Source organism: Nannobrachium achirus (genome assembly GCF_963921795.1).
Source record: "Nannobrachium achirus genome assembly, chromosome: 21".
In the NCBI taxonomy this organism is placed as follows: domain Eukaryota; kingdom Metazoa; phylum Chordata; class Actinopteri; order Myctophiformes; family Myctophidae; genus Nannobrachium; species Nannobrachium achirus.
Genome location: NC_137828.1, coordinates 14,062,765 through 14,075,852, shown reverse-complemented (window position 1 = coordinate 14,075,852; position 13,088 = coordinate 14,062,765). Strand labels below are relative to the sequence as shown.

The 13,088-nt window shown below is 44.3% G+C and overlaps 1 protein-coding gene across 1 annotated transcript in view; it reads left to right on the top strand.

Annotated features, from left to right (window-relative positions):
* The window catches only part of LOC308306457 (sodium channel protein type 3 subunit alpha-like), a 272,091-nt gene that overhangs the window by 185,288 nt on the left and 73,715 nt on the right, over positions 1–13,088 (top strand). The window contains exon 22 of the mRNA XM_080751465.1: positions 4,706–4,826. Coding sequence (XP_080607591.1) covers positions 4,706–4,826 — 121 coding nt within the window. The remainder of the gene's footprint in view (positions 1–4,705; positions 4,827–13,088) is intronic.

Here is a 13,088-nt window from a genome sequence, read left to right as displayed (position 1 = left end):
CAGGTTTTCATAGTAAATGCGACCTACGCAATAACCAAACACAGACATTTAACTATAGCTTGAACAAAAGCTGTTCTGCCAAATGGGTTTTTATTTTTTGCCAACCATGGATATTGTTGTTATGAATGTGTTTTAAATGTAAATAGGTTAAATTGGTGTGTGTGTGTGTGTGTGTGTGTGTGTGTGTGTGTGTGTGTGTGTGTGTGTGTGTGTGTGTGTGTGTGTGTGTGTGCGCGTGCGTGCGTGTGCGTGTGCGTGTGCATGCGTGCAGTATGTGAACCTCATTACCTGATAACTCAAGCTGAAGAATTCTACTTGAAAGAGCCAATATAATTCTCTGCTTTCTCTCTCTCTCTCTCTCTCTCTCGCACGCACACACGCATGCACGCACGCACGCACGCACGCACGCACGCACGCACGCACGCACACACACACACACACACACACACACACACACACAATGGCATGTACAGTATAGGTCTCTCTCTCTCTCTCTCTCTCTCTCTTTCTCTTTATCAATCTCTTCATCCTCTGTCTGCTCATTAACTCACTATGAAGTGTGTGTGTGTGTGTGTGTGTGTGTGTGTGTGTGTGTGTGTGTGTGTGTGTGTGTGTGTGTGTGTGTGTGTGTGTGTGTGTGTGTGTGTGTGTGTGTGTGTGTGGACAAGAAAAGAATTTCGAGAACGTTGCTCCCCTTTCTATGGTCCTTCAATTATAAATAGATAGACGGACAGTCACTGCATGCATGTGTGTGTGCATGCAAGCAAGGATCAAGACTACCTCAGATGTCTCGGCATTTGATCATGTATCTGTGATTGTCTTGGTCTCCATCTCCCTTTAGTCTCTGGAAATCTGCTTGCAAAGCCCGTACTTTTCCGTACAGGTACAAATGCAATACATGAAGTTGCTGACCCGTATGATTTTTACATATGCCCTCCTTTGCTAAAATGCCTATGAACTGGGAGGGAATATGTAATTGCATTTATATAGAGCTTTTTTCCAAGGCGCTTAACATAGATTGCGCATTACGTTCACCCATTCACACACACATTCATACACCGATGGCTTAGGAAACCATGCAAGGCACCAACCTACTCACCGGGAGCAGCTATGGGTTCAGAGTCTTGCTCAAGGACAATTCGACATTAACTCAGGGGGAGCCCAGATTCGAACTGGGAACCCTTTGTGCTCTAATGACGGTTTCTCTACCCCTGATCTATGTCGGCCACACTTGGTACTTTTTTTTTTTGGCGTGATGTTAGGTATGGGCATGAGGTTTTCAAAAAACATCACAAACGAGTTGGGCTCGCCCCCTAGTGGCCTGTTTGCATATAGCTCCCAGCAGCCATCATGGACGCCATCTTGAAAACGATGCCTTCCGAGTAGTTTTCTCCTACATGTTATTTAGCATACCCAATAGTAACAGAATCCATTGAAAAATCTCTTTTATCAATTGACCTATCTAATATTTGATTCATTGCAAACAGACCACTAGGGGGCGAGCCCAACTTGATGGGGATGGTTTTTGTAAACCTTATACCCATACCTAACACCATAACAAATATCAAATAACTACTCACCAAGTGCACGCACTTTACCAATTCCTCCCCAGCTGGAAGTCACCTAATTTACAGCAAATTACATCCTGAACATAATTCTACATTCATTAAAACTCTGAACTTTCACTTGGTCGGGGAGATAGGTGGATTATTGCTCTAATGATTGAGTCTAATGATCGTTATTGGCAATGTCCTGCCAATCAAAATAGGTCGGAATGTTTGATTTTGTGTCATTAAAATTGCACACTGACTATGTAGGGGGAAAAAATCACACTTGTGTGAACTGAGCGGTGGTGTGTGTGTGTGTGTGTGTGTGTGTGTGTGTGTGTGTGTGTGTGTGTGTGTGTGTGTGTGTGTGTGTGTGTGTGTGTGTGTGCAACAGCGCCCCTCCCTTAACATGTGTGGTCAGAAAAGGTTACTGCAGGCTACAGACAGACAGACAGACACGGAGACACGGAGACAGACAGACAGACAGACAGACAGACAGACCCACACACACGGCCACGTATAGGAGCGTTGTGACCACCGCTCAAAAAGGTTGCTGACCCCTGGTCTACTTGGCTGGTCGCTTTTCCAGTATGTGTTTTAAATCAACGCTATTGAACTCCCTTTACGCCTGTGTTGGTTGAAAATATATTGAACAAATGAAAAGTGAAAAGACAGAGCGCCCAGCAGCAGATAAACACACTTTAACGAGGCAGTCCCCCCCCCCCCCCCCCCCCCCCCATAGTCAGTCTAGCTGTTTATCAAACTTAGCACTGCCGTTAATGTTATGAAAACAATTCATTCTAGTTCTAAAAATCTCCTGAAGCTGGAATGGCGTTAAAATGGTGATAATATAATGACAATATATAAAGTCACAATACCAACTTAGATGAGAATATATATATGTATATATATATATATATATATATATATATATATATATATATATATATATATATATATATATATATATACATGTACATTAATGGTACAGCCCTCTTAGGCAGCACATTAATGGTACAGTCCTCTTTAGGCAGCACATTAATGGTACAGTCCTCTTTAGGCAGCACATTAATGGTACAGTCCTCTTTAGGCAGCACATTAATGGTACAGTCCTCTTTAGGCTGCACATTAATGGTACAGTCCTCTTTAGGCAGCACATTAATGGTACAGTCCTCTTTAGGCAGCACATTAATGGTACAGTCCTCTTTAGGCAGCACATTAATGGTACAGTCCTCTTTAGGCTGCACATTAATGGTACAGTCCTCTTTAGGCAGCACATTAATGGTACAGTCCTCTTTAGGCAGCAAGTACATTAACACCTCGGGTGCCCAGGATTATTCAAGATTTAATCGGCTGTTGCCATGGAAAACCGCCATTTTACCTTGTTTTGAAGGTCCAGCGAAAAGGTAATCAGAGTAAATATAATCTGAGTATGTCCTGTTTATGGGTACCAGGGGAATCCATATATGGGTAACTGGTCCGATATACATCACTGGCCAGATGGCCAAGAATTGGCAAGGGCGAGGTCGCATGTCGCCCTGATGCGTCTAACTAGTATATAGTTTACTGTACACCGCGTCGATCGAGTTTGACGCGTCGTGGACCTCCTATGAGTAAATGGTACAGTCCTCTTTAGGCGCAGTGCTGAGTGGAGAATCAGCAACATTAATACAGACCTTGTGATGAAGTGAATGAAGCTGTTCATTTGTGTGGGGAGCTGATGTCTCACGGCTGTAATCAACAGTCTAAACAGCAGGAGCTCACGTCTCTAAAAATGTCTCAAAACAGCGATGTTTACTGTATTCATGCGGACAGAAACGCACGCACGCACGCACACTCTCTCTACTTAAAGGGCCAGGAAACCCTATATGCTGATTTTGTGGTTTGTTGGGTGAAAAACTACAGCAGGGTAAAAACATGGCAGGCTGCATAACACTGACCTTATAGTACACCGTGATGTAAGCAACACAGCTGCATACTGGATGGCTGACCTTATAGCACACAGCCATGTACTGTAAGCAACACAGCTGCGGTGGATTTGATTGATTGAAGAATTTATTCGAAGTTTGCATAGGGAAAGGTACAGTTCACAAGGTAAAAAGGATACGCACAGGAAAGCACATGGCTTATTTAAAGAGGTGGTGCCATAGTTTTGTACTGTGTTGTATGTGTCTATGGAGTTACTATTAATCTAATAGACCCCCAGGTATGGTTATAATATGCAAATCTGCATTCCCTGTGTATTGTTGGTTTCTTCCTGAAAGCTGAAAGCCTCTGAGTTAAAAGGACCACCTGAAAAACACCCCCCCCCCCTCCCCTTTTACCATACATCCAACACTGTGGGTGTGGCTAACTTCAGGTGGGTCACCTCCCACCTGACAACCAGGCATACTTAATGAACTGGTGGGTGTGGCCTCATAAAAATCATAATTTTAACACTTGCTGTACACTTTTTTGGAAAAAAAACGACCTAGTATCCACCTGTTTCCGCAATAATTTACTGTAGAATTGTCTGTAGGACACTTCCGGTTAACAGCAGACATACAAGCTCACGTCGCGTCGCAGTTGCAACCGCTGTGAGCTTGTAGATCACACTCGGCTGCGACACCGGAAATGCCGGACATCTTCGGCACAATGCATGATGGGACGTTGGAAACTTGCAACTGAGGGTGCAATGCCCCAGCAAGCCCCCCCGTCGGGCCTGATTTAACAGCATACAAGCCCACAACGCACCTCTGCCTTGATTGAGGCTTGTATGTCAGCTATTCTCAGTATATATGTCACAGTGTTTTTGAGACCCAGTGAGCGCTCGTTTTCTATAGACCATGACGGAGGGGCGCCGTCTCAGGCGACCTTGATCCACGAGAGCCACCGCCGAGCGAGGGGTAGTGAGCAAGTCGCCGTGTCGAGCGTTGAAAAGGTCCCATGAGCCGACTCAGCGCTGTTAGAAGTTGTAAACCATGGGGACAGAATAGTAAATAATATTGTTGTGGGGACTGCTTCTGCTACCGAATGCCACTCGAAGGGACTAGCTGCACTAGAAAATGAGCGCTCCTGGTCTCAATCTCACTGGGTCTCAAAAACACTGTAACATATATACTATTCTGTACTTAAGCATGTTGTCGGTTTATGCTGATTGGCTGCGTGTCTGTCAACAGAAGGACGAGGACAGCCTATCAGAGGGCAGCACCGTGGACCTGAGGAAGCCGGGCGAGGAAGAGGACGAGTCCTCCGAGATGGACGAAGAGGCCATGGACCCCGAGAACTGCTTCCCTGACCGTGAGCACACACACACACACACACACACACACACACACACACACACACATACACACACACACACACACACACATTAACATTAACATTATACATTTACTCAAGTGCTGTACTTGAGTACAATTTTGAGGTATTTGTACTTTACTTGAGTATTTCCAATTTCCAATACTTTTACTTCTACTCCATGACATCTTGCATCCAAATATTTTACTTTTACTCCAATACATTTATTTGAGAACTTTAGTTACAAGTTACTTTGCAGATATAAATTATAATATTATAAAACAATTATAATATTATAAAACATACATTAACCACTTTAGCCCTATTCTATACCTTGGCTCTTTGAAAATAGCCGATCTACAAGAACACAATACGTAGCATTGCGCACACACTACTATATACTAGTAAGACGCCTCAGGGCGACAAGCGACCTCGTGCTAAAGGGATTCTGTTAGAGTCTGTTAGGGATTCTGACATCGCAGACAGTGATGTCAAAGCGTAATGTCAGAGCAGCAAACCCATAGACCATGCCTGACACTGTGGTTCCCCTGACACATCACTGTGACATCACAGCTGACATCACATGTCGTGATGAACCACAGTGTCAGGCGTTAGAGACAGACAGACAGACAGACAGACAGAGATACGGTCATGCAGTGACCGTTCACATACTAAACTACCTAAATAACTAGACGCCCTAAGGGTGAGAAGGGACCTTGAGGTCGCGCACATAGGCATGTGCACATGGGCGTGCGCACGCATCTGCCCAACGACAGACTGCTGGGTGAGCGTTGGCGCTTTGGGATCAACTTTGAAAAAAGATTGTGGAGATGACTGACGTCTGACATCATAGATGTTTGACGTCATAGATCATGGAGTGTGACACAAGGCGTGGATCACACACACACAGGAGCTGCAGGTTTTTATTTTGCGAGAATGAGTTTGCGCTCTGACATCATGCTCTGGCTTCACTGTGATGTCACACTAACATAATCCCTTTTATGCCCATATATGGAGTTCCCTGATGTCATCAATATTAATGATGCCCTGTTAGAGAGATCCCTGTGATGCCAGGAGGAACAAATCCCTTTTATGCCCATATATGGAGTTATGGAGATCCCTGTCATTCCAGGGGGAACAAAAACCTTTTATGCCCATATATGGAGATATGGAGATCCCTGTCATTCCAGGGGGAACAAATCCCTTTTATGCCCATATATGCAGATATGGAGATCCCTGTCATGCCAGGGGGAACAAATCCCTTTTATGCCCATAATGGAGATATGGAGATCCCTGTGATGCCAGGGGAAAAAATCCCTTTTATGCCCATATATGGAGATATGGAGATCCCTGTCATGCCAGGGGGAACAAATCCCTTTTATGCCCATATGGAGATCCCTGAGGCGTCTTACTAGTAGTGAATGCGACCTATACGGTCGCAATAATTTGTACACTGAAACTATAGATACCAGGTATACTAAAGCAATAAGCCACAAGAGGCGAGTGGTTACCGGGGGAGTATACACCGGCTGAGAGGCGTTGGGAAACACGAGGCGTCAGCCGAGTGTTTCCTATATCGGTAACCACAAGCCTCGCGTGGCTTATTGCTTTTCTAAAACGGTCACAATATTGCAACATGAAAATCATAGCATTGCATTATTTAAAGAAAAAAGTACACTTCTCCGCCACCAGGAAGAGACATTTCCTTGCGTTTACCAGCCACAAACGGGACTTACGGAAGCCAGTGTGTGTTTACAAAGTCACGTCATTCTTTTTGCCAAAAAAATAGGGAAACAACACTTGTGTTAGATCAGTCTCATGTTAAGAAGTTAAGAACCATATTCGATCCATACACATGTTTAATTTCATCCAGATTTAGCTGCTATGTGGGTGAACATCACATCAAAAATGCTAGCATAGCAACCTAAGCTAAACAGCTGAGTGGTGCCTGTTGAATAGAGGGCGCTTGTTGCCTTTACAAGCCCCGCCCGGAGCCATTCAGTCACTGTCCTATGCATGCAGGCGGTGCTTAGAAGCACCCGCACGGCAGGATTTGAGAGGAAATCAAACGCTCGCTTCTCTAGTTCAGCCTCACGGCACAGTGGAAAGAAATAACGCACCTGGCTTTGATATAAACTGATTCAAGGTGTGGGTTATAGTCTCAGGTATACCATGGCAACCAGCCAATCAGAATCAAGGAATGGAACTAGCCGTTTTAGAAAAATAATCTAGCATCTGTCTAAACAAATATACTGTGAACATTATTATTGTCTGTTCATTGAAACTATAGAAAGTGTAGGATGGCAGGTAAACAAGATTAACCTAGCATTAATCTAAATAACTTGCTTTCTAAATAACATTTGAACCTGACCTCATGTGCTACCACACACACACACACACACACACACACACACACACACACACACACACACACACACACACACACACACACACACACACACACACACACAAACACGCTCACGCTTGAATTAACTGTAACAGTGTGTAGAATTGTGGAATGAGCCTTTATTCCACCGAGACATTTGGCCCCAAACTTTCATTCTGCCTGGATTTATCATCCCTCCTTCCTCCTGACTCAGCTCCTCCTCTCCTCTCCTCTCCTATCCTCTCCTCTCCTCTCCTCTCCTCTCCTTCGTAGATATAGAAAGGTAGACACCTCATTGGCGGGTGCAGTTCCTTGTCTATGCCTGTATCCACGTCCACCATATTGGGAATGGCAGCCGAGCCTTCTAAATGCATAAATATATATTTTTAAAAGCCAACATTAGTAACTGAAATATTTGCTTCTGGGGGGTCCCTGGAACAACATATTTTGAGATGGAGTTTCCACTCGTCCTAGACAATTTGCCCTTCTGGCCCCCAAACTGTGGAATAAAATCCATGTTGCACTTAGAACTACAGACTCACTCCCTAGCTTCCGCCGTGGACTGAAGACTCACCTCTTCAGACTCCACCTAAACCCATAGCACTACTGAAACTCTCCACTTCCCTCGATGACCATACATTAAGTTAGATAACATTTTTAGGTTTTAGAAACGTTTTGACTGATCAGGTGCGTGGTCTACCAATGTTATTGTTTTTTCTAGATTGATATAACTATGCATTGTTATATTGTTGTTGATGTACTGAAATATCTTGCTTATTATATTGATGCATTACCTGCTTATTGTAGGTCGCTTTGGAAAGCGTCTGCTAAATGTCTAAATTGTAAATTGTATGTTTTGTATTAATAATCCAAATCTACAAAGTAATTAGTAACTCAAGTTTTCAACGAAATGTTCTGGAATAAAAGTACATTATTATGTACATGAAGTGGAGTAAGTAAAGGTTCCCCAGGTTCTATGTTCCCCACTTACTCCCCCAAAAAAGGTTCTATGTTCCCGGCTTACCCAAAAAAAGGTCCTGTATGTTCCCCACAAAAAAAGGTTATTATGTTCCCCAATCAACTAAAAAAAGGTTCTATGTTCCCCACTCATCAAAAAATGCAGGAAACATAACTCTAAACACACACAACGGAACATAATCGGGAGAGATTACGAATATAGTGGGTCAGGGGGGAACTAGGGACATCGGGGCACCATATTTGTGTTATGACTGGGCATCTGGATGAGTGGACACCTGGAAATCTGGTAACTAGGTAGGGAGATGTGGGCATTTGGACGAGTGGGCACCTGGAAAAGTAGGTATAGAGGTGGAGACATCTGGGCCCTAGGGGCACCTGGGACAACTGGACGAGTAGACACCTAAATTAGGATTGCCCACATGGTTCTTTGTACCCAGATGCCCCACCATTTCCTGCATTTGAGTTGGGAACATATAACTTTTTATGGGGTGGGGAACATAGATCCTTGTTTAGTTGAGCGGGGAACATAGTACCTTTTTACGTTTTGTGATAGCAAAACGTCTTTACCTAGCCCCTGGAAATCACTTTGGCAGTGACGTCAGAATGAAAAGTGGATGAATGTCCCTTGATGACAAACGCGGGCGGTTCTCTCGGCTGGCTCCACGTATTCTATTGAGCCGCCCCCGCTCAGCGTGCAGATCATGTGGAATCAACTGCTCCTCCTTCCGTGGGCTTTGCTAGTTACTTTTTAGCCCCCCTTGTTTGGTTTGGGAAGGGCGATAAATTTGTCAGAAGGTGGATGGGCGGGCGGCACAAGGCTTTCTCCTCGTATGTAGTGCACTCGCCATAGGATAGATGTGGAATCGAGCACCACTGCCCACTAGCCCTCCCTCGTTTGTGCCTCGGCACAAGTCGCCCTCCCTCGTTTGTGCCTCGTTTTTTCTCTATACTAACATGAATCGGTGTAAACCTCGCTGCCGTAGCAGTCAGTTCTACAACGGCAGAAGGCACCTCTTCACGGAGCGCTCACAACGTCGAGATAAGCTGATTGATTTTACTACTGTGGACGCATTTTTTGCATGAACTCGGGTTATAATTACACTGTATTGTTATTACTGCTTTTCTCCTTTTTTTTGTGAAGCAATCGTGATGTTTGTTCTTTACATGTGAAGCACTTTGAGCTGCAGTCTCTGTATGAAAGGTGCTGCTATATAAATAAAGTGTGTTATTATTATTAGTATTAATGTTAGGCCTTATTATCTGGGATAAATGAATTCAGTGAACAGTCCACTAACAGTGCGAAAGTAAGATAGGCTACACTTTTCCACACAGCATGTTGAATAAGCTCTGCCGCGAGCTGTCCCCATCTAGCTCAGTCGGCTGACTCAAAGACTAGAACAGGATTTCTCAGCCCCTACGAGGCATTAACTTCAGTCACAATAAACTAAACTACTTCGCTACTCACCCATCCAAAGGTCGCTTTTCGTTGTTGAACGTCTATTCTCCGCGGTGGGCAACCTCTCAGCACCAAACCCACTCTGTAAAATATATTATTTTTGTCATTAAATAAAACTCACCCACCTCGAACCACCGCAGACACAACCCGGGAATAAGCGGCGGTTGAGTTGGATGCGTTTTATTTCATGCCAAAAATAATGTATTTTACAGAGTGGGTGGGGTGCTGAGAGGTTGCCCACCGCGGAGAATAGACTTTCAACAACGCAAAACTACCGTTGGTTCGGTGAGTAGTGAAGTAGTTTAGTTTATTTTTATTGAAGTTGAGCCCTCGTAGGGGTACAGAAATCCTGGTCTAGTCTTAGAGCCCGCCGCCTGTCATAGGGAGCTGACGCTCTGGACCAGAGCTGTGTGTGCCACTGACACAGGCATCATCATAGCGCACACGCACACACACTGTATATATGCGATCAGCAGGCATCTTTTTCACCGGCTCGTTAAGTAGGCTGATGCGCGATGGAGTGTTGTCTTTGTTTCTGTCCGTATTTATGTTCGACACGTGTGGCATAGACAGACACGTCACCATGAGAACCACAGCTGTCAGTGGAAGGGGTGTTTTACCACCGCCAGGCGGTGGCGTTGTGTATGGTTGGTTCCGTCGCCGCCGGCTGTGAGCTTAACGGTTTGGACCGCAACGGCGATTACGTCATAGCAGCCGTAGTCCCGCCTCACGTCGCCGTATTAGAAAGGCGCCGCTTAATTTCCCTATTTGAAACCACGGCGAGAGTAGTTAGATGAACTGCAGCTCAGATTTGCCCAAAAGACGCCGAAACGAAACGTCATTTAGCCAACAATGGAGCAAAGTAAATTAGTTAATAAAGAAGCGCAGAATTGACGAGTATCATCATGCACTTTGCACAGTTTGCAGCACTGTGTGCAGTGGCGTAGGGGAGGGGCACGCAACCCCCGCAATGCAGGGGGGCCTCCAGCAGAGGGGGCCCCCACACAGCACACACCCAAATGCTCCCTACTGCTCCAGTCTAATTCTCTCTCCCCCTCCCCCGCCTGCTGGCCCAGTCTCCACACAGCTGTGTGGAATGTAGTTAATGAGCACTCCTTTAGCTTTCCCTTACCAAGAAAGGAATATATGTTTTGTTTCCCAAAAAAGAAGAGCACAGAAAGGTAATCCACCCTCTCTCTCTCTCTCTTTGTTGTTGTTGTTGTTGTTGTTGTTGTTGTTGTTGTTGTTGTTGTTGTTGTTGTACTAATGTTGTACCACTGGCACTTTGGCTGAAATATACATCAGAATGTTTGGAGCAAACATGTAGCTGTTAATATTATGGGCTCATTGGGCTGTATGCAGATAAATACATTTACTGCACCCAGCATTTAGCTAGTGGTCGTGTTGGAGTGCCTCAGTCCGCCAGCAGAGTTCATGTGCAACTTCTTCCAGAGACATTGATTGATTGAAGACTTTATTAGAAGTTTGCATAGGAAAAGGTACAGTTTCATGACAGTACAGTTCACTGGTACAAGGTCAACTAAAAGGAGATCCTAGTAAGCTTTTCAGCTTATTTACATAGGAAACCTTTATGTATGACTCATATAACATTGAACAGATATAACTCCGTCATCATTTGCAAAAGGGCCCCCACCCCCCTCCTCTCAGGGGGGCCCCACAATTTTCGGGAATGATGTCAGCAAAGAAAAGGTAGAACGCAATGCATGTTTAGGTTTTCCTCTTGTCACTAGTAACAAAATAACTGCAGCTGAGCATAATTATATCCACAAGTCTCCCCTTCTCTTCCCCTCTCTCTGTTCTATTATTTCTGCTATGCCAGTCATGTGGATTAGATTTCTAATGGGACAATTTAACTCAAGAATAATTGCAAAAAAGATACAGTGTAGGGCCATCATGAAATAAAATAATTCATGAAGGGTATTTGGGTGCATAATAAATAAAGGAGGTAGGCTAGTCTTAGTTTCAGGGCCGTGCAGCCCATACAGGCAAAATAGGCAGCCGCCTGGGGCCCCACACAGGCTGGGGGCCTCATGAGATTTTTTTTTTTTTTAAACTAACGTGGGCATGGTGATTCAGCAGTGATTCATGGTGGTCCATTGGCTAATAAGTGTCAATTTAGGGGTCCTTGACATAAAAAGTGGTGTAACTTGGAGGGCGCTGGTTTAAGCTTCGCTTGTTTAGCCTTGGATCAAGACAGTCATAGGTCAGTCTTGTTAACTCAAATATTTACTTCTGGGGGTCCCTGGAACAAAATATTTTGGGATGGGCAGGCCATGGAGCCGCTCCGTGGACCAAATACATATCATTTGTGCATTTCCAGGGGTTAGCTGACATTTGGTGGGTGAACACTAGGCACAATCATTGTCATTTTGTGCCATACATTTTAGGCAGATTACCCCCCCGGACCCCCTGCGGCTTAACACATTAAGGGCACGTTCTCACCCAAAGTCCGCTTAAAAGGTCCGGATCAGGGACCAAATGTTTACTTTGTTGCATTTTGAATTTGGTCCGGTTAGCGTTCACACGGGACTTTTGTTAAAAGAACCAAATATGTAAACACATGACATGTGGTCATACAGGCGGCTGTTGATCTATTGACAGAATAGGCTATTCCTATGGAAAATTAGGCTACTTCACTGCCTATTCTAATTAATTGTTGTGTTATTAATCACAGCTGCTTCCTATATGGGCTAGCTAGATCTTTTTTTTTAAAGAAGCGAAACTCACGCATTTCAGGCAGTATTTTAGCGATGGATGGACGGAGGAATCTCTCTCTCTCTCTCTCTCTCTCTCTCTCTCTCTCTCAAAAAAAGCCTAAAATAAAGCCTTCTTCTTAATTCATTTAACAATAAATAGCGCAAGAACGTGTGGCCAAATAAAAACAATTAAAGCGTCACCGTTTCCACATCAAATAATCACTCTCTGTCTCTCTCTCTCTTTCTTTCTTTACAAGCAAGTGAAGCAATGGGTCCATAATGATATTTCCTATCCTTATCAGGTTGGAAATGTGAAGCTAAATTAATAAACAATAAAATAATGTATAATCCCAAATGTTGAATCAATCAAGCATACATGCGTGTGAGCCATAACTTTATATATGCGGTGGCGCATGCTGAAAAAGAACATAATGTAACGGGATGCTATAGCTTGCAGATCAGTTCTTTTTAATCACAGGATTCATTTAGCCCTGAAACATAACAGCCGTGCATCGGACAGTGTTGGAAGCTTTTAAATCCGTTATTTTTGCGCACCGCACCGGGCGCACCCGATGACATGGACATACTGCCGTCCCAAATTGGGACAACAACGTGAAGAGTTTGACTCGTGCACGCATGTCCTCAAGGGAACAGCGAGAGTGCAAAGAAAGAGAAATCCTAATGCCTCGGAAGAAAAGCCAAGTATGCCATGGAAGTTGTGTGCC